Below are 22,993 nucleotides of genomic sequence, written 5' to 3'. Positions count from 1 at the left end.
CAGCTAAAACCATATTTCTAAAAAGGAACTTCGTCATTCTATTTGGTGTTTTTCGAAATAGACTAAAGTGAAAGTGACGATTTGGTACTTGGTTAGAGTATTGGGTTCGGTTGGATCATTTTCAAGGAAAATCGTCATATCCTTTATCAAAAAAGATTTGTAGACCGACCAATAAAAACGTAGTAGAATAATACAAAAGAGTTGTGTTTGGTATTATCTTGAAAGAAAGTTTATGGAGCTCTCCTCTCTACTTTCCACCTGATTTCTTACCTCTTCCCTCTATCGGCTAGTTCTGGCTGTTTCTTCTCTGTCGTTTTCTCCCGACGTCTCTCGCAACGGCTATTTTTGGCCGCCGATAATCTGATTCTCACCGTTTAACTCATTCATTATCTGATTTCTACTTTCAATTTCAATACTCATTCATGAATATTACTCACATGAATCACGACTGCACCTGCAATTACATTACTCAAATCACAGGAATCACTCAAAACATACAAATTTCAAGACTCTCTCATCTCACTCAAATCACAAAATTCACCCATGTAACACAAATCACATTCTCAGAAAGTAATACCCCAATCCATAACATCTTACCTGGATTATCTTGTTCTTCGAATGGAAACATCACCACAATTTTCCATTCAATTAAAAAATTCCCCTCCTCTGTATATGAGTTATGTTCTCATCCTAAACTTTCTCCCTGTAATGTTGTTGATTTGAATAAGTTCTTCTACATTCTAAGCTACCACAAAATACCAAATAAAAACCTCAAACTAAGCATCTTAAGCAAAAGTGCAGATTCAATTCTAGACTATTTATCTCAATTTCAACTGATAAGGTACCCAATTTTCTATGTTGTTTTGAACATCTGCTGGAAACCTGCTAGCTTGAATTCTGGTATGTTTCTTGTCTCTAATTTAGCTGATTTGCTTGAAGGTAAGACTTTAGCCCTAATCTCCTTTAGGCCTACAAGCATGTATCTCTTCTACCCTAGTCATCTGATTTCCATTTCGCTCATTTTCTTGTACTTACTTTCCTCAAGGTTTGCTAGTCATGCTATTACTTCTAGCCATGATTATAATTAGAACCTTATTATCTACCAGGCATTGTCATTATGGGGAAACTACTCAGACTGTTACAATTCTACTCATATAGATCATTTGCACTGCACTTTGATCTCATGCATTAAAAGTATTAACATGCATTCTGAATTAACCACAATTGCACATATTCAAAGATCTGTTCTTTCTTTGGTTCCCACTCTTGAAGCTTGGTCTCAAACAAAAAATGAAAATTACTGTATATTTGTTACTACTAATTACACTATGTGCAGCACTTTGGAAACTACCTGGCTAGATTCCTCCTCCAGTTGCACTAGTAGCATCCCTTATAGCTCAAGTTATTACATTTCTGTGCACCTGTGCTACAAGCATTGCATCAGCTCCTGGTGGCAATGTATCTTCAGCTGGCATTTCATGGAGTTGAGGTTCTTCTCCTCGCATTGCACTGGCTTTTGCAGACCTGTGTATCTGTCCCACAACCCTAGAATCAACACCATGGATCAAAGGCTCATCTCTAGGAACTTCAAGTGGATATGTAACTTCGCCAATTCCAGTCTGGGAGATTTCGACCACATCCTGAGCCATCTGCCTAAGAGTGGGTGCAAGCATAAACAAATTTGGGAAAAATATCTTTCCAGGAGTAGGAGGACGAGTAGCATTAACCCGAATTTGCTACTTGGTTTTGTCAGGGAGTGGGGGTGCAAATAATCCCTGCTGAGTTCCACCACATATGATTCTTTCATCATCCACCAGTACAATCCCCTCCCTTACCATTTGTCGGCCCTGTGTGGGATGAACAGCAAACAGAACCCGCCCATCCTTTACACCCACAAGCTCCCCATTCTCAATTCGGCCTTGATCAAGCCTCTGTGGTGGTCTCCCAACTCTGGTGGATGCATGCACAACCACTCCCTCAACACATCCTCTTCCACCTCCAGTGCTTGCTCTTTCAATCCTAAAACCTGCTCTTTCATGCATTGCACCAGAAAGAAAGTGCAATTGATCCTCATTATACCCAGAAAAACCTTCACATACAATTGCAGTAGCAACCTACAAATTTCAATTGTCAAATCTCCAAGCATCCCCAAATTGATCACATACTTTAAATATCAAATCTTACTCAACACCAATTTAAAGTACAGAAAAACTAACATGTTCCACGGATTCTCCGACTCGGGCATTCTTCTGTGGTTCACCTTGTACACGCTCTTGGGAACTCTGACCTTTTTCCATAACTTGAACTCTTAAAGAAAACTCTCTTACGGAAATCTCTTTAGACAGGGGGAATTTTCAATAACAATTGTACCTTCTCCAAGGAGAATGACTGAGAAACTGAAAAATTTTACTCTCTCAGCGGTTTTATTCGAGCAAAGAAGAGTAACAGTTGCACAATCTCAATCGTCAAAATCTTCTGGGGGCAACTAGATTCACAGCATTAAAGATTGGTCTTGCAACTTGATGTGTATATTCAAGCCTACTAGCATCATTATTTGGCCTAGTACAAGCAATGAGACACCATTGGCTCATGAGAAGCGGAAATCAACACTTGGCAAGAAGATCCTTCTCCACGCTGCATCGGGTCAACCCACGAATGAACGAATACGGAGCATACCCACCAAAACAGACTCGGATACACCTCCCAGTCTGTCAGGGCTGACTCATTTTCTCAATCTGACTCAGATAACTTCTACCACCCAGATGCAAACACAGTCAGACCCCAAAAGGCCAACTAAGGTCTGGTGGATTTCAATCTTTCTCCTTATAGGATCCCATAAAATACAAAGGGCCTACCGGGGAGCTGAAACCATATCAACAGCCCAAGGTAAGGTCTTTATGGTTTGGATTGCTATGATCAGGTCCTGGCTAACTGTACCTCTAAATGAGCTGGCAAGAGTCAACAACTCTTTCTCTATCCGCCACAACTGCAAATACAAGGACCACTTCAAAATCAACACTTTCCTAGAGGACACAAACCAGAATCAACCCGTGCCAAAACTTCAAATTAAAGTTAGACACATCACTTTCAGCTTCTCTGAAGATTATGCACATAACATCTACCACCCCCAATGGGAAGGACAAGGTAAAACTCTCAATACTTTAGATAACAATATAAAATTTTCTGTGTGCAGGTACTTGAGCCAGATCCCATTAGTCATCTACATCAACAACAACTATCACAAGTATAAAAACAATAAGATGCTCTCATCCTTTGATCAGCACCTACCAAAACCATATTGGCCTACCTTGAGGACAACCCACAACTACTTACAAAAATCGTGCATTACTGACACGGTCAAGTATCTTTTTCAAATTAAAGTTTGGATTGATTCCCCTCAACATCATTACTGGTCTTATACCACCACAATACACATTGTTCAATACACTTACTGGTTGCTTTCTGTCTACTACCCCATCTTCCACCCAAAAATGGCCTCTTCATCAAAATCTCCCAACCCATCCATTGAAAACCTTGTTGCTCAGATGAACAAAACCCTCAAAATGCCTGAAGCAGACTTATATCCCAAGGTTTTCTTAAACCCTGAAAACATCAGAACCAAGCAAGCCTTAGACTGGAAATGGTGTTTTATTGGAAAACTCTGCAGCAACATATGTTTTGAAACATCAAGAATCAGCAATTTCATCAACAATAACTGGGAATTCAATGGCAGAGTTGAATTGGATATATGGAACAGGAGAAGGAACTACTTTATTCTCAGACTCACCCATGAAGAAGATTATTCTACTCTCAGGAATGGAGGAACTAGAGGAGTATTTGATAAAATTATGGTACTAGTTGGTGTACCCTTGGGAGGTCCAGACTTAATTCATGAAGAACAATTCTCTAAGGTTATGATTTGGCTTCTCATCAAAAGAATCCCAACTCATATCATACCAGATATCAACAATATTCTGCAACCTGTTGGAGAATATCAAACAGCCAAGAAACCTTATGAAAGGGAAGGTTTTGAGAAAAACTTAGAAGTCAAGCTCACCATTGATGTTACTAAGCCATTAAAGTTTGGTATTGAAGACTTTGAAACCACAATCATCTCTCACTGGCTTGAATTTTCCTATGCTCTCAACAGTATCAAATTCTGTAAAGTTTGTAGAATTCTAGATCACCCATCCCCACATTGCCCCATCCCACCTACACCCTCAAAATCCAATTATTCTAACTACAAAAACTTGCCAACTCCTCAACCTCTACCACCGTCCCAAACTGTTTATCAAAAATCTGTCCAAGAAGGTAGAAATGTCATTCACAGAGGTTACACTGATGTTGATGCAGCCCAAGTCTTTGAAATGAAAATGATAAATGCACGACAGAAGGAACTTGAAAAGACAATAGCAAAAATTGCTCCTTCATCCTCTCAACATCTCACTTTTGGATCTTCTACCAGAGCTGATCCCAACTCCCCACACCCAGATGTAATTGCTAACCAAATAAGGAACAGGAAACTTGAGCTATCTAAGAAAATCTCCACCAACTACAAGAACCATCAAGCTCAGTTAAAGATCAAGGAAGCAGCTAGAACCAAACACCCTAACCCAACAAACACCAATGTCAATCAAGATCAAGACACTACTGGTATCTTCCCAGCTATCCCCACCCAAATTTTACCAACCCTTTCTAAAATCAAAGAAAGAATGGATGTTGAATCTGAACAATTCAAAAAGAAGGCCTAGAAGGCTAGAAAGACACTTCATGTCTTCGCTGAAGCAAACTCACCAACTGATCCTCCTTCTCTTAAAGATTCTGACAAGAAAAAAACCATGCCAAAGAGGAAAAAATCCACACATATTTCAGTACCCATGGAAACTAGTGAAGCTGATAACATCAAAAGATTCAAGGACTATTCTGACAACTATGCTGAACCTCTGGACTCAAGCATTCCCTAATTGACTAATGGTGTTTCTGTCTCATCAACATCAACCTCTGAGGTACATCTCTTTATTCTTCATGTTATTCTAAATCACTTGCACCATTACCATGTGCACTTATATTGTTGCATTATATTCTTTTATGATCCTATAGCTAGGAGACCAACCTCAAAATATCCTCATGTATCCTACTTTTGGCAATTTTTTATCTCCATAGCCTGGAATTGTCAAGGGATAGGGAAAAGACATACCAAGAAATACCTAAATGATATGTTGACCAAATTCAACCCTGACATCTGTTTCATCTCTGAAAAAAGCAGAAACATGGAAAACTTTTAAATTCCTGTAACAGCTTAATATTCAGAATTATTGGCATGTCAATCCTGGAGGGGCTAGTGGTACTGCTGGAGGACTAGTAATGATATGGAAGAGAAATATTGATGTTTAAATTATGGATTATTCCATTCACCATATCAATGCTACCATCAAGCCTACCAGTGGCCCCTCTTGGCTTTTTACTGGTTTTTATGGCAGCCTTTATGATACTCCAAGTAAATTTCACTCTTGGAAAGACTTGGAAACAACTGCTACCAATCACTCCCTTCCTTGGTTGGCCATTGGGGATTTCAATTTCATCTTGCATGATAATGAAAAATACAGTACTCAACCATTGGACAGTGTAGAAGCTAATATCTTTAGTAACAAAATTGTGGACTTGGATCTAATTGACTTAGGCAGTACAGGCTGCCCTTTCACTTGGTCCAATAAGAGAAGTGGTCCTGCTCTCTCTGAGCAGAGATTGGATAGAGGTCTTGCCACTGAATCCTGGATTCTCTTATATCCAAACTCCACTATCACTAATCTTCTAGCAATTGGATCTGATCACCACCCCTATTCTTCTTAACACTAATCCTCATTGGTGTACTGGTAAAATTCCTTTCAAGTTCTTTGGTCCCTGGTTGGACCATAAGGACTGTAAGGATATTGTTCTGGAATGCTGGCAAAGGAATCTGTCTGGTTCTAGTGCTTTCCTCATTGCTAGAAAGCTCAAAGACATTAAGCTGAAACTTAAAGTTTGGAACAAAGAAGTGTATGGAAACATAAAGTCAAATATTGAAGAAAGTAAGCAACATCTACATTGGATACAAGAAAACTACTTCAAGCACAACATAGGTGAAGCTTTAAAAACTGCAAATCAAGTTCTCAGAGAATGGCAAGACATTGAAGAAAAATTCTGGAAGACAAAAAGCAGATATCAATTTATCAAATTAGGGGATAAGAATACAAGTTATTTCCATAGAATTACAAAATGCAGATTAAGAAGAAACAAGATAGATTCTATACAAGACAGTACTGGAAATTGGATTGAGGATTACCAAGAAATAAAACAATGTTTCACCAACCATTTTTCTAAGATGGCTACTGCTGAATCTCCTAACATGAACCCTGAAATCATTAACCTCATCCCTACAATTGTCACCAATGTTGATAACAACAATCTCAATAGAATTCCTGAAAATCATGAGGTCAAAGTTATTCTTTTTAGCATGGCCAAAGATAAAGCTCCAGGTCCAGATGGTTTTCCTCCAAACTTCTTCCAAGCCAACTGGGATATTATAGGAGAAGACTTAGTTAAAATGGTACAAAATTTCTTCAAGTCTGGGCATCTTCTCGAAGAAATGAATTCCACTTTTATATCCCTGATACAAAAAATTGAAAACCCAACTTGACCCATTAGTCTCTGCAACACCACCTACAAAATAATATCCAAACTTCTAGATCAAATAATGAAACCTCTTTTCAACAAAATCATATCCCCCTACCAGTCTTCCTTTATACCTGGAAGACAAATTGCTGATAATATAGCTATAGCCCATGAAATTATTCACTACATGAGAACCAGAAGAGGTCTCAAAGGAAATAAAAGAACCATAGGGATCAATATTGATATGGACAAAGCTTTTGATAGAGTGCATTGGAAATTTCTTCATACCATTATGACTAAAATAGGCTTTGACTCTGAATGATGTAACAAAATTATGCAGTGCATCTCCACTACTTCTTCAGTTGTCCTGATAAATGGCTCCCCTGATAAATTCTTTAATCCCTCTAGAGGTCTCAGAAAAGGGGATCCTCTATCCCCATACTTATTTCTTTTCTGCATGGAAGCTTTGTCCAGAACTCTATCTCATGCTGAAGACTTTGGCATCATCTCTGGAGTAAAAATCTGCAAGAATGCTCCATCTATAAACCATCTTATTTTTCCTGATGACTGTATGGTATTCTGCAAAGCAAATCCTACTGAAGCCCAAAACCTCAAGGACATCCTCAACATCTTTGGAGATACTTCTGGTCAACTTATCAACTTCAGCAAATCTGGTATCTTCTTCGGCAAAGACACTGACCCAGCTCTAATGCCTCATATCTGCAATCTGCTAGGAGTTCAAGCTCTCCCCCTAAATGACAAATATTTAGGCTCTCCTCTATTTACTGACAGAAGCAAAATCTAATCTTTCAAACCAGGAGTGGATAAGATGAAGAGAAACCTGTCAAGTTGGAAGAATTCCCCTCTAAATCCAGCTGGAAGAGAAGTTATAATAAAATTTGTCACCTCCACAGCCAGCATTTATCAAATGAACTGCTTCATAATACCTAAGAAAACTTGTCAAGATATGAACAACTTACAAAGAAATTTCTTTTGGGGGAAAAATCTGGAACACCCCACTGGGTTTTACCCAAAATCTTGGACAGCTATATGCAAACCAAAGGATCTTGGTGGATTAGGGTTCATGAATATGGAACTCTTCAATAGTGCCATGATAAAAAAAATAAGATGGAGGCTGGAACAGGATAAGGACTCTCTCTGGTACAAATTGATGGATGCCAATACTTATTCGGTAGAAATGTTCTAAACATGAATACCAAAGCCAAAGATGGAAACTCATGGATTTGGAAAGGGGTTCTTGAAGGAATTCAGAATATACAACACCATTGTATCTGGAGAATAGGAAATGGTAACAAAATCAAAATCTAGGAGGACCTTTGGATACCTGACTCAACTGACAAGATCACAAAGCCTGCAAACTGCCCTACTGATATACAACTGCTTGCTCATTTAATAACTGATCAAAAGGAATGGAATTTCCAACTCATTCAGAAAATTTTCAATCCTGGTACTGCTCAAGTCATTAGTGATCTTGTTATCCACTCCAGATAAGAAGACATCATGCACTGGAAACTCAACAGCACAGGAAAATTCTCTGTTAAAGCTTTGTACAAAGCCGAAATAGAGAACCTGTATAGAAATGATCATTCAACAAGAAACTGGGGAGCTATATGGAACTTGGAAGTGGCACCAACCATTAAAATCTTTCTCTGGAAATGCGCTCATGAAATCCTCCCAACTAATGCTAAAACTGCAAGCATTCTCCACTATATTGATCCCATATGCAAAATATGCAATAGTGGGGAGGAGACAATGACACACATGTTCCTCAACTGCCCTGATGCCACTGAGGTTTGGAAGCACATGTTAGGTGGAAATCATGGTCTTTTTGATCACCAAACTCTTTTCATGGATTGGTTCAATAGTTGGTTTCAAAATGCTAGCTGCAGTGACAATACCTGCACTTATGCAACCACTTGCTGGTTCATATGGAAGGCTAGATGTGATCTAGTATTCCAAAACTTTACTCCAAATGCTAAGAATACAACTCTCAGTATACAACGACATCTATGTGATCATAACAGAATCCACACTTTGCCCTACCATGCTCTGAATACTCAGGGGCATACTTATGATACCGATCCCCATATAACAACAACGGGAAATTATGTTGGGATCTCTCCTCAAAAGCAGACTTTTGGTTTCTTAATCAAAATCTGCACTATTCAGGATCCTAACACTTATCAGTTCTTCTCAGCACTAACTATCACTGATTTTGCAGGAAACTATGTTGATAGCAGAGGACACACAGGTCAATGGGGAGCAGGAGGAGCCACAGGAGGAGCAGACTTATCGTTTGAGTGGGCAGAGAAAAAGCAGCACATGAACATTGAAATACAAGCTGAAACCAATTAAATTCTGGAACGCTTCAATGCTCTTTATCTCAAAGCTATAAAGGGAAGATTCAGCAGGAATTATCATAAGGAAAAACAAACATTGAATGAAGCAACAGTCTTAAATGTAAAACTTGTATCTTTTGTTTTAATGGGTCTTAAACTTCTTCATAGGACCCAAAATCTCCAAGCTCTAAACTTGGCTATTACTTGTAAGAACCTTAGCAGTGGGTTTGATGTTTTTCAAAACAAGGACACCACTAGCATTGTTATGAATCTATTACCTTAGGCTCTGCCTAAGTTTTCTTAAAAAAAAAAGAAGGTATTATCTTGAAAGGATCCCACGCCACAACTTAATGTCATCATTACTCGTCTTCATTTCTACTTGAAACTTTATGGAATGGGGGGTTGGTCGTTCCTTATACATGATAACTCGTTCTTATATTAAGACTACCAAGTATGTCTCAGGGATGCTAAAGCTTACAAGGGTTGCCAAACATAACGGGGTTACAGGTTACCAGTCTCCATTCCCAACCAGCTAACCACCCTTCGATCTTATCGAGTTTGGTAACCCACGTAGCAACCTTGTTTTTTTTGTGTACCTGTAAGTTCCAGCAACACCGTCATATTCGGATGCCAGGCGAGTAGAATTGTAACATCTATGAGTATTGAGCGGATACAAAATTATCAAAGGATATTTTAGAAGTTGATGGTGATCGCAAATAATTCTGAGAGGTCATAGTTATGTAGAACAGACAAATCCTAAAGAAATCATTTTTGAGATTCTGAGAATAGGGCAAATGGCCAAGATATCTGAAAATGAAATCATTTCTGAAATTGCTCGCATACACCATAATTTCTACACCACTTGGGATTAGCAACAGATGTTAAAGTACCAACTGAGTTGCAGAAACAGAAAATGTCTTTCAAAAACAATAATACTACTACAAATGGAGGATTTGGAGAAACTCATGAGAATGGTAATGGTAAAGCTTATTAGGTGATTAGTTTTTAAATTTATTTGTTTACTGTGATTTGATTAGAGTGTTACTAGGTTCATAAATATATATATATGAAGAGATTCATTCGATATTTTATGTGAAGACCATAAATAAGCTCTTGGTTTGATTATGATTTTGTTAATCAAGATTATAAATTCAGATTTAGAGCTAATAATTATATCAGTGAAGAGTTGGTGTTAATGCACGCTTTCTTTGACATATTCCCATCTCAGCTACCGTTCTTTTTTTTCTTTTTTCTTTTTTCTTTTTTCTTTTTTATAAGTAAAGGCCTTCAAAAAGGCTAATGGTCCTCCTCAACTGTTGGAAGGATCCAAAAAGGGGTTTAGACCAGTACATGGAAGAATTGTTTTTTTTTTGCCCATTGAGCAAGCTCATGAGCTACAGAATTACAATTTCTAGGCTGAAAACTAAAGATACAAGCAGATAATTTGGAAGAAAAAAAAAGAATGTCTTTAAAGATAGCATCCGTCCTAGAGTCTCCATCGAAATTCCCAGCTGAAAATTGATCGATGAGAGATTTTGCATCACTTTCTTCAATGATGTGAGAGAGATGTTGTTCCACAGCTTTCTTCAGAACTTCCCAGATGGCCCTTGCTTCAGCTTCTTCAGCAGAGTGAACATCAAAGACTAAGGAGGCACAAAAGGTTTCTTTTCTTGAGAAATTACGCATCACATACCCTGCACCATTAGCTCCAGAGATATCATCAAAGGCACCATCAGTATTGCATTTAATCCAACCAAAAGAAGGAGGCATCCATTTATCACTAATACTGACATGTATGGTGGAGGGAGTAGTCAAACTAGGATTTCTAGAATTCCTAGTGAGGAACATAGCTCTAGCTCTAGCTAAGACAGCAGTGAAGTTTTCTCTAATGCCTTGGAAAATGAAGTTGTTTCTACTGGTCCAGAGAGACCATAAGATAGTCACAAAGAGACATTGATTATCCTCAGACAATTTAGACTGATGGTCAGTTAACCAGAAAAGAATTCAATCTAAAAAAGATTTATTCTGAAAAAAATGAATATTAATGTTGAAATCAGAAATGAACCAAACTCTACTAGCAAAAGGGCAAGTGACCAAAGCATGCATAATAGTTTCCTGAGGATCATAACACCTAGGATAATCCACACTATGCATAGGCATTCTAGTATGGAGAATGGTTCTGGAGGGCAAGGCATTTCTAGCTGCTCTCCATAAAAATACTTGAATTCTATAAGGCACTTTAACTTTCCAAATGCACTTCCAAAGATTTTTACAAGGGGAAGGCATAAGGCCTCTGATCCCCAAGTAGGCAGATTTAGAGGAAAATTTGCCATTCTTTGAAAGATCCCAAGCCCTCCTATCAGGAGTGCAAAGCTGGCTTAAGGGAATGGAGATAATATTATGAAGAGAAGCATTATCAAAATGGGTGTTTAGTCTAGACACATCCCAACTTCTGGATTGGGAATCAATGAAATAAGCAACTTTAATACTAGGATCAGGAGGAACAAGAGGGTTGGGTGTGGCAGAACCCTGAGAGGGAATCCATTTATCACACCATGGGTCAATAAATTGACCATCCCCAACAATCCAAGAAATAAAAGGTTTTATAAGCTCCTTAATAGCATGAAGGCACTTCCAAGTCCAAGAACATTTAGCAGTACACTTAGCATTCAAAAAATCAGTTTTGGGAAAATATTTGGCCTTAAGAATAGCGGTCAGAAGACAGTTAGGATTTTCCAGGATTCTCCAGGCATTCCTAGCAAGCATTACTAGGTTGTTTAACTCAGCCTTCCTGAAACCTAAACCTCCTTCAGCTTTAGGGGAACATAAAATGTCCCATCCTAGAAGGTGCAACTTTCTATCCTTGGGATCTAAAGTTTCACCCCACCAGAATTTACATAGGTGAGAGTCCATCTGTTTACAAAGGTGTTTAGGGATAAGAAAGGCTCCCATTTGAAAAAGAGGAATACCTTGACCAATGTGCTTGATCAGAGTAGTCCTAGCAGCTTGGGATAAGAGCTTGTGAAGCCAGATAGAGATCTTGGCATCAATGGATTGGAGAATACCCATATGTTTCTGGATTTTTGAAGCTTGGAAAACACTAGGTGTTCCAAGATATTTTTCTCCTAAATCCCTGCTTTGGATATCTAAAATATTAGCCAAAATGGCTTTCCTATGTACAGGAATCTTCCTACTAAACAAAATACCAGATTTTTCAAAATTGATTTCTTGCCCAGAAGCAAGGCAGTATTTTTGAAGATAGTCTTTTATGACATGAAAGTTTTTTCGGTAGCTTTTGAAAACAAGAGAGAATCATCATCAAACAGAAGATGGGTCATTTCAGGGGCCTCTTTACAGACTCTTATGCTTCTAAAGTACCCTTTTATTGGAGGTTATCAATGTAAGAAGATAGGGCTTCAGAAAAAATGATGTAAAGATAGGGAGATAGAGGGTCTCCCTGTCTTAGACCTATTTCAGGTTGGAAGAAACCTGTAGGGCTACCATTAAGAAGGACAGGATAAGACACAGTGGAGACACACTGGTTTATCAGTTTAACCCAATGATTAGACAGACCCATTTTAGTTAAGACTTTCTCAAGAAAATCCCACTCAAGCTTATCATAGGCCTTAGACATGTCAAGTTTGATGGAAGCTATGCCCTCAACTTTATCATTATGATTGACAGCATGTATGGCTTCATTAGCAAGCAAAATGTTATCAGAGATACTCCTCTTAGGGATAAAAGCACTTTGGTTTTGGGAAATAATATTGTTCATAAAAGTTTTCAGTCTATTAGCCAGAGTTTTTGAAAGAATTTTATAAATAAAATTACATAAGCCAATAGGCCTATACTGGGTTACCAATTCAGCAAGAGGCACTTTTGGGATAAGAGCTATGTTGGTATAATTAAAAACCTTGGCAATGTTACCAGTTCTAAAGCAGGTTTGAGTCATATCAACAACAGCTTCCCCCACAATGTCCCAATGCTTTTGATAAAAGAGGCCTGTAAAACCATCAGGACCATGAGCCTTTTTCCCCTCCATTTGGAAGACATCATTCTTAATTTTCTCTGGAGTCAGAGGCATATTTAAGGATGCATTATCTTCTTCAGAGAACTTAACAGGAAGATCAGCAAGAATTTCATCTTGAAATTACTGAGGATGGGTGGAATAAAGATTTTTGAAAGAATCTCCAATACTATCTCTATCAGTTATAATAGTATTCAAGGAGTTCTTTATCCAGCTAATAGCATTTCTTTTTCTTCTAAAGAGAGTTACTCTATGAAAATATGGTGAATTTCTGTCACCTTCCAAGAGCCATACTTCTCTAGATTTGTCCTTCCAATATAACTCCTCCAGGTTGTACAGATATTCCAACCTGGCTTTCAGTCTTGAAGTATTACTAGTATCAGTAGGATTAAAAGTTTGAAGGTCAGCTAATTCTTTTCTAATGGTTGATATATTAGTTTGTATATTACCAAAGAAGACTTATTCCAATCTCTTAGGCCTTTCTTGTTGCTTAAGAGCTTAGCTTTAAGTTTGTAGGCAGGAGAACCTACCACATTAGCAGACCAAGCATTAGCTATAATATCTCTACAAGTAGGATCCTCTATCCACATGGCCATAAAATGAAAAGGTCTAGGCATACTAATATCCTCATAGTTAAACCTTATATGCATGGGACAACGGTCAGAAGAATCCCTAGGAAGGTTATTGACACAAAGTTTAGGAAAAAGATCTTCAGCAGTTTGATTAATAAGACATCTATCTAATCTTTCAAGAATCGAATCAGGACCTTTTTGCATATTAGACCAAGTAAATCTTCGTCCACAAAAGCCAGGATCATGGAGATTAAAGACAAAACAAAAATTTCTAAGATTTTCAAAATCAGGGTCATCTACTTCTAGGCCACCATTTTTATCTTCAGTACCTAAGAGGGCATTAAAGTATCCTATAAAGAAAGCAGGTTCATCTAAAGGGACATTTATTTGTTGGCATTGTTGTTCCCAAAAGGCTTGTCTTAGACTACTGTTAGGTTCTCCATACATAAAATGAATATGACAGGTCTTAGAATGGATTATATCAGTAGTAGTAACGTAGATGCCCCTCAGACTGGAGGAAATAATGTTGAGGTGAACTTCCTTTTTCCAAGCAAGGGCAAGACCACCACTTCTCCCAACACTTGGAACATTAAAGGTACAAGAAAATTCCTAGTTTTGTTTATTTTGGTCATGTCTCTGTTCATTTTGGTCTCAGAGAGGAAAATAATATCTGGGTTGACATTCTTACATAGAAGACTAAGCTCCTTGTTAGCAGATCTTTTACCAAAGCCCCTAAGGTTCCAAGCAATCATGTTGATATTATTGACAGGAAAATGATTTATGGTATTATGAGCAGTGTCAATTAGAGGATATGGAGGGGGTTGATTTACCTGAGTGGTAGAGTCAGATCCACCACCAAGAGAAGCATTGGTACCGTCACCACTTTGAGAGTCAAATTGGGAGGAATCGGGACTAGAACTAGCAGCACTGAGAAGAGAATTATTGCAGACACCATTGTTGCTTGGGGAATTTTCAGCAGGTACATTGTAGCTCCCAAAAGAGTTAAAAACTGATTGGGTATTGAACGAGCAAGTAGAAAGGTCAATTGCTGGTAGTTCTCCCAATTTGGTGATTGGAGGACAGAGCTGAGCATAATCAGGTTCAGTAGAAGTTTGTTATTTAGGGATAACCACTATACTAGCCGCACTTGAATTAGCTCTTGTTCGTTTTCGTAAATCATCTATGGGGTTAATCTTCATTTTGAGGTTTGCTAGAGCATCTTATTCAACAGTATTAGCTACTCCTCTAGTGATGATTGGACTGGTATTTGGCAGAGCAGCAGTTTTGAATCTTCTTGAGGAGTTAGAGGTGTGAATCGGACCACTGGGAGTTGACTCTGATCCAGAGATAGATGCAGCAACTGTAACATTTTGAGTAGTAACTTGTTTTAGCACAATTGGCAAACCATTTTCCAACTGGGTCAAATGTTTTTGAACCGGACCAACATCAAAGGTCTTCAGAATAGTGGATCTAATGATAAACGGGCCCATTTGGAAAGTATTGGATAAGCTCTTTTGAATAGAGTTTTCCATTCTTTGATCAATAGCTTCTGCTTTTCCTTTATTGCACATTTCAATAGCAGTAGATTCAGCTACCGTTCTTTGTTTATATAATAATTAATGCAATGTAAAAAGGAATATAGTCTTTGTAAAGATATTTTGATTGGAAATTCTTGCTCAGATATTTTTTTTTGCCTAAATTGGCCACTGTCGCTGTCCCATATAAAATTGACTTCGGTGGGGCCTGGAATAGTTTCTTTTTCTTTTATGACAAGGCGCAAACCCTTTGTATGGTGCATGCTCCTGGCTCACCTCTCGTTGTAATCATCTTTGTATAATGGGTTTATTCTTCTGACAATGGGTCATTTCCTCATCCACTTCATGCGCATATGAATAGTGTGTTTCCTATCATTTTTGTGACCGATGAAAAACGGATAGTTTTAAATCCAAACAACTCCATCTTATCTTATTTATTTTTCTATAGATTTTTCAGAATTATTTCTAAAGAAGCTTCGTCATTTTATTTGTTTTTTCTCCAAATAGACAAATGCAAGTTTCAAAGATTTGTTTTCACTTTGAACTACTCCTCCATATACATCAGTCGACGACAGTGGGGCTTTCTTTGGGTTAACATCGGTTATAAACAAGTGAAAGTGATGATTTGGCACTTGTTAAGTTTGGTTGGATAGAAAAGAGTTGTTTTTGGTTTCATCTTCAAGAAAAAAATCATCACATCTTTATCAAAAAAGATTTTTGGACCGACCAAAAAAACGAACTAGAGTACAAAAGGGTTGTTTTCGGTATTATCTTGAAAGGATTCCACGCCACTACTTAATGTCATCATTACTCGTCTTCATTACTCGTATTCTGAAATGTCGTAGTTATGTCGAACAGACAAATCCTATAGACGGAAATGGAAAATTAGGTGGCATCCTGCTCCGTTGTATTCAGCTTACTTATTATGGTTCATCGTTACCCAAAGAAAGTATGTCAGTCTCAAGAAATGAAAACATTTCTGAAAATAGGGCACATGTCAAAGATATCTCAAATTGCTCGCGTACACCATGATTTCTACACCACTATTGGAAAGTTGTTCGGCACGCCCCAATTAGAAAGTCTGGAACCTCGGGGAAGGTGTACACAGTGTGAAGTATGGTGGCCATCATCTTATAACAAAAAAGAGACCGTCGGTGACAAAAATAAACTAGGCTTTGCAGAGTAGAATTTTATAAGAAACAACATGAAACCTATCACAGCAAGAATTGACACACAGAATACTGCAGAAACTCTATAAATCCCAACACCAAAAAACGAATGAGGAGATGCATACAGAAAACTATGAAAGAGACCTGAAAGAACCAAAATCTTGAGAATCCCCATCATGTATTTTACAAACTTACAAAAGTACAGACTACAAGAATCAACCCTTGAGAAGAATTTCCAAAGCTTCAAAGAAGAGAGGGGCCATTTCAGGGCTTGGTGTCTTAATTGCACATTTAACGCCAGGGATCCCAATGACAGCTGTAAGTTCAATGAGCAAGGGGATCCCTCTTGGAATCTTGGCAGACAGATACAACACTTCCTGGTTTGCATGCCTTCTCTTTGCAATGAAAAACATATTGGATGCAGCCAATTTGTCAAGAGTCGCCTCCACACTGTTCACCACAATGCCTGGAAGGTCTTTTGTAACCTCATTCGAATCAGGAAGGGACTTCCATGTCTGCAAAAGGAATTAGAAACAATAAAATGAAATGTGAAGAAGTCATTTCCTCCTCAATTTTGAAATAGTTATTCACATCAAGGTAAATAAAATTTGGCAAGACTTGAACAAAATATCTAAAAAAACAAACAAACATGAAAACTTACCTCGAGAAAGTTTGCACGCTCCATTCTACCATCTTCTGAGAACAACACTAACAAGGAAACTTTGTCATTGAAGTACCATACAGGCTGCTGATTGTTTTTCACTGCAACCTGCAACAGCGAGGTAGGGGGGCCAGGGGAGAGATTCTGGAGTAAAACCATAGGCAGAAGGACCGACGCGGTTGTGCCAGGTTGTAGTTGGGGAACCTAGTTACAGAACATATTCAAGCTCAAGATCAGCTTTCTATATAAATCGGGGAAAAACGAAAAATAAATCAAATAGAAGATAGAAGTAAAAACCTGTAATTGACCGGCAGCTGCAAGACCAAATGTGTTTTTGTTGAATTGAATCATGAATCCATCTAGAGGAACTTGTGTATTGTTCTCAAAAGACATGTTGTAAAATACTTGTCCATCTTGCCTTGTAACTTGGGCACTGATTTGTAAGCCTTGACCAGTTGCTGCTGGAAGCACAACAGGTAATGGAGGCCTGCGTAGACATAGTTTTAACATTACTAATACTCATGCTGAGTGTATAAACGGCTAATTCAATAGCAAATCCAAAATTTACTCACCCACGAGGTGATGTCGGCTGGTCAGCAGGGACAAGAGCATTATCCAGACCCATCAGGTCACCAAGCAAATCAGGCACCGGAGCAGGTGCTGGTGCTGGTGCCGGGGCTGGTGCTGCTTGCCTTGTAGCAGCATATGAACCACTACTTGAACTAGCGGAAGGTGAAGTAATGCCTTCATTGACAGATGATTCAGAAAACCCTGTCTCTGCACCATCAGGATACTCGTCATCATCTGGTCTTTGAGCAGTAGCTTTAACACGGGTTACAAAGGCTTCTGGGGGCTTATGATAGACAGACGAAAGAGTTGCAATGTTTGCAAGAAGTTCATCGAGAAGTGAAGAATCAAGTTGGTTAGAATCATCGCTTATCACAGGTTTCTCAGCTAAGACCACATCTTTCGCTGCCTGCAATATAAGTAGGTTTTATTGAATGAATAAATAGTTAAAACGAGCCATATATGATCTATTAGATCGTTGGATTAGAGTTTAATTATGAAGACCAGCTTTCAAAAAAGACTGGTTTTAAAGGATCCATCTAAAAGTGTTGTCATAGATTTAAAACTCATCCAGCTAACAAATGTCTATAGACATTGAACCTACCTCAGGATCTGTTGAAAGAAGACGCCAATAAATGTAGGCCCGATCACGCAGATCTGGATTGTCCGTCTCCACAGTAGCATTATTCAGGACTACCTGCAATGGTACAGTTGAAGAAAAGAAAATTCATAAGCAAGTAGAAGGAAAATTTTAGATAGTAATAAAATGCGGGAGAATCAATAACAAGGGTACACATTTTAACACTGGACCAAGAATCCAAGCAACAGACCTGAATCATTTGTTGTGGGCCTTCTGTTGGCTTCTTCAGAAACAACTTAACAGTGGCTGTAAGCAATTGCAACTGAACCAAAGCTGGCTCTTCCGGGAAACTCTCCAAGAAGCTTTCAAGGAGCTCATCAGCATTGTCAATTCGTTCTGCATATTCACCAATTATCCAAATCATGGATGCCTGCGGAAAGAAAATTATAAACATATATATAAGAATTAATTTTAGATAAAGAGACCTCAACTCAGGACGTTATAAGTTATCTAAGGAATGTGAGTACCTTTGCTTCCGGCTCGTCTAAGGTGTCTAAGCTCTCACAAAGTGTTGCAATGATGGATTCGTAGCTACAGGGAAATAGGACTACAGTTAGCATTTAGAATGTGAACCATTAGTTACATAAACTTTGTGTTACCGTAACTTACGTGTTAGGATATCGCCTAAAGATATCCTTGATGACAATAATAGCCTCCTGGACGACATAGTTTACTTTAATCTTTATAAGCTCAAGCAAAACACTTATACACCGTTCAGCTGCTCTTTCTAACTTGATGGCACAGCGACCAATAGCACGGACAGCTTTTCTGACAAAATCCACGTCAACTTCGGTGGCGTATTCCTTGAATTCTAACAGGACCTGGGGAAAGTACAGACACCGAGGGATATCACAAACCATAGTAGCACAACTGATTTTTTCAATTAGAAATCACGGTTAGAAAAAAAAAATGCATTACCTGATCTATATTCCGGTCGGATGCAAGCTTAATCATGATCTCTAATTTTTCCATCTTCACATAAATTGGATCGTTGTATTTGCAGAAGAAAACCTAAAAAAGACAGTATCAGCACACATTGTAGCGGTATTCAAACTTGAGAACATGAGGGAATTAATGCTCATCAAAATCACCTTGATTTCATGAGCAAGGATTGTGGGTCGCCTTTGGACTATAAGGTTAATGTTCCGCAATGCAACATACTGTATCTCAGGTTCAGCAGAAAGAAGCGTTACAAGAGGAGGGGCCATTTTCTTGCAAAGATTTCGAACAACATCGGTACTGGTGATGAGTTCCATTTGTTGAAGGATCATCTGCCGCAAGTTCATAACATAATTTAACACACAGTGTGAAGTAAAGTGGAAAAGAATGATATTGCAATGATACCGTATGGGAAATCACAAGTACTACTGAGATATACAAGGAGGACAGTATGTAACCTTAACAGCTGATAGCACTACAGCACAGTTCGCATGCTGCAGTCGTGGAGTAACTCGTTCAACTATGTTTTCAGCTTCACGAGCATCAGCTGCCTTGTATTTGGAAAGGGCATCCAGAATGAAAACTTGACCCCATCTGCACAGTATGAAAGGTGACTTCGTCAGCAAGTTCTGGTGGCTTTTCTTTGACAAGCTTGCAATACAGCTACCTCTCAAAAAGGTACAGGATGATCAAGTCCGACCACCCAAAAACGACTCTTATTTAATATACCCCCTAGATTTCCCCTATTTGAATTCATGCAAGTACCATAATAAGTTGTGCCTTGTGTGTAAGGTTAAAATGTTGGCATTTCAAAACTGAAAGGTTTGAGTAATACATACTACTGTAAGAGTTGTATCCAGGATTGCTACTTTTAGATGTGTAACAAACAGAAAGGAACGGAGTGGCATTTCACATGATAAATATGCATAAGGCTGTGAAGAAAGAAAACTATAGAGTTCAAATTAAGCTTTTACATGAGAACTTACTCAGTACATTCATTCAGAGCAGTCAAGAGCTTGGATAGTGTATGACTAGTGATTTCAAAGATTGGTTTACTACTATTCTCCTGAATCTCTGCAAGAGCTGCAACAGCATTTGCTACAACCATCGGATTGTTATCAGATATCAAATCCTTCAGAGTATCCAAGAATCCTCTATCTTCCACTAGCTCCGCATTAATATCATATAATTTAGCAACACAAATAGATGCTGTCTTGCGAACATAGGGATCATCATCCTGTGAGAGAAAAAAAATCATAAACTCAAATTTCAGATCTCAAATCCATAAGATGCAAAATATTGATGAAACAGAGGAACTTCGGAACTGGTAATGGAAAATTAACAGAACTGAAAGAAGATTATAATAAGCTACATGAAGTTCCAAAGTGGCCCAAATGAGCAATAACTGTTACTGTTCAGATTGATCGACCTTGAGACATCTCTGAAGAGGATCGCAGAGATATTCTGTGATTTTATCAACACGGATGCATCCCATTGTCCGTACAGCTAATGCCCGAATCAAAGGATTTGGATCTTGTGAATCCTGAAAGTATAACCAGAAATGTTTCATAGAATATATAAACAGAAATTGCTTAAAATCGTATTATTTACAAGTTACACATTATGACCATTTTATCTTTAGCTACAGTCTTGAATATTCAATATTGCATCAAAAAGGTGGTATAACCTCCCCAATATAAGCACATAATAGTACCAATGTAAATGACATGTGGCGCTACTATCTAGAGTTTCATGTTCTGTTCAGTTAGTATAATCCAAAAATCTCCATGAGGAGTTTATGATACAGCTTTACTCTAGTGACCCTTGACAACCCGTAGAATCGAATGCGGGAATAGCTGTCCGCCTAAGCATATCACAATTACTAACTACCAGAAGTCACCATTAGCCCAATGGCAGTCTCAAAAAATAGTACATAGGTGGCTAGGCTCACAATTTAACACCAAAACCAGTTTCTTTGGGGTGTTTTGACAGGCCAAAACAAAATTGTCTGCATATATAAATCTCGGGAGTAAGTAGCTTGCACAAGCATATTGGGTCTAAATGAAGGGATTAAAGTTGCAGGCGACCAACTGCCCATAAAGATCAATCTCAAAGGAAAGGTAAAAGGCCTAATGAATTTATACCTTCACGAATGTATTTACAGCAAGAATTGCAAGATCTGGCTGGCTTTTTGCATAATTAATAAGATACAAATAAACAAGCTTCTTCAGCTCCAAATTCTCCGTTTGCATGCAGTTCACCACATCTGTGAACAGCGAGGAAACATCCTTCCCAACGGTCATTGCAGCAATAACTTTCTTTACTGCATCCTTTTTCTTATCCTGAAAGACACATTAAACAGAGAAGGCTTCATACAAGTAAAAAATGTAGAACACATATCTATGAGGCTTCCAGAACCAGAGAATATCAATGCTCAGTAACTCTTATTTTGATCATTAAAAGGTGAAAGGAAGTATTAGAAGAACACGAAAGAGGAGCAAATTCGAGACAACCAATACAACCAGAAGTACAGCAATGCGATCTCAAAAGAGGTTATCCACATTAGCCCATGATTATATGCAACTTATAATTCTTTAATACAGTATCAACAGGTAATGTAAGTTGTGATGTTATTATACGTATGAAGTCATGCATATTTCAAACACGAATCACCACAACCTACAACGATTCCATTATAATTGAACCCACTAAAACTATCCCACATTTTCTAAAATCCCGTCAATGCTTTGCCTACTGCGTTTCTTCATGAATTTCTAGTTTACAGTTGAAACAACTTAATATCTGTCCCCTTGTATCTAAATTACAATGATAATACGCTTTTCCCATCAAATTAAGCTTACATTCCTCCAAATTCCTCAGTTATATGACATATCCTCCTACCATGTTAATTCATAGACCAGTTCATGTGCAATTCCCTAAAATTAATAGCAGAAACACAAATCTACCAAATTGATCTGCCTTGACATTTCCTATATTTCTAATCAAACTTTTAGGTTAAGTTGATGAGCTAAGATCATTTGTTTCACAAACAAATACAGAAAATCTTACACCCATTTCAGCTGAAAGTGACAATACACGGAATTAGATCTCCCATTTTCTAATCTATGAAAATCACAAACAGGAAATCGAGAGGGCAAAAGATCAATACAGATCTGGTCATATTAAACCTTAATTGGACGAATAGAATTGTAAAGATCCGTAAAAACGAAACAGATCTGAGATTAAAACTGTGCAATTGAAGGTACAATCAAATAAAAGTAAATATAAAGGAATACCTTATACTGAGAATTAAGTTCATCTTTAAGTTCAGGGATTTCTCCTTTCTTTGTAGTGGAGAAGTACTTAGAATCGTGCCCACTCATTTCTTCTTCTTCTTCTTCGTTGTTTTTGGGGCAAGACTAGGGAAGAAAAGAAAAAAATAATGTCCAAAGGAACGAAAAACCAGACTGGAAAATTAAATTTTTCAAAGAAAAAACGGAACCTCAGTGAATGATATTTTCTTTCTTTCTTCAGCTTCTTAATTGGACCACGATAAACCGGTTAGCGCAGCGCATAAGAACCTGACCCCGAGTGTGGAAGAAACCTGTTTTGGCGCATCCTCAATGTTTTTTTTTGAGGCACTCATTCATTACACCATCTAAGATGGGTTTATAAGGGGTGTCTAAAGGTAGTTCAATTACCTATATATCCTTAAACAATTTAAATTACTAGAACGTCCTTATTCTCAAAAACCTAAAATCAAAAATCAAAATAAAATTTAAACTTAAACATCTTGGACTCCAATTCAATCAAGAAATTGATCAAGTAAAGCAAACACGAATCAAAGTGAGCGATATTGAAGTGCGAAATCC

The 22,993-nt window shown here is 38.0% G+C and overlaps 1 protein-coding gene across 2 annotated transcripts; it reads right to left on the bottom strand.

Annotated features, from left to right (window-relative positions):
- Positions 1-16,300: 16,300 nt before the first annotated feature.
- Positions 16,301-22,728, bottom strand: LOC113291388 (beta-adaptin-like protein C). 2 transcript variants are annotated; one of them, XM_026540928.1, is made up of 16 exons: positions 22,624-22,728; positions 22,418-22,540; positions 21,266-21,463; positions 20,551-20,664; positions 20,108-20,358; positions 19,580-19,715; positions 19,274-19,453; positions 19,101-19,193; positions 18,792-19,003; positions 18,650-18,713; positions 18,373-18,552; positions 18,147-18,239; positions 17,548-17,951; positions 17,273-17,462; positions 16,976-17,179; positions 16,301-16,829 (listed from the first exon to the last, which is right to left on the bottom strand). In XM_026540928.1, exons 2-16 carry the CDS (start codon positions 22,502-22,504, stop codon positions 16,530-16,532), a joined length of 2,706 nt encoding a protein of 901 aa, XP_026396713.1. In that variant the 5' UTR covers positions 22,505-22,540; positions 22,624-22,728; the 3' UTR covers positions 16,301-16,529. The 2 variants fall into 2 exon arrangements, with proteins under 2 accessions (XP_026396713.1, XP_026396711.1); XM_026540926.1 differs by having other exon boundaries at positions 22,418-22,652.
- Positions 22,729-22,993: the final 265 nt, after the last annotated feature.

The sequence above is a fragment of the Papaver somniferum genome, chromosome 1 (genome assembly GCF_003573695.1).
Source record: "Papaver somniferum cultivar HN1 chromosome 1, ASM357369v1, whole genome shotgun sequence".
Classification (NCBI taxonomy): Eukaryota; Viridiplantae; Streptophyta; class Magnoliopsida; order Ranunculales; family Papaveraceae; genus Papaver; species Papaver somniferum.
The sequence above is the reverse complement of the archived record's forward strand: the minus strand, read 5'-3'. Positions and strand labels throughout refer to the sequence as shown.

Coding starts and splice junctions, on each gene's coding strand:
- LOC113291388 (XM_026540928.1), bottom strand. CDS start 22,504: ATGAGTGGGCACGATTCTAAGTACTTCTCCACTACAAAGAAAGGAGAA. Junction 19,716..20,107: donor GCTCTGAATGAATGTACTGA/GTAAGTTCTCAT, acceptor CATACTGTGCAG/ATGGGGTCAAGTTTTCATTC. Junction 16,830..16,975: donor AGCGTGCAAACTTTCTCGAG/GTAAGTTTTCAT, acceptor TTCCTTTTGCAG/ACATGGAAGTCCCTTCCTGA.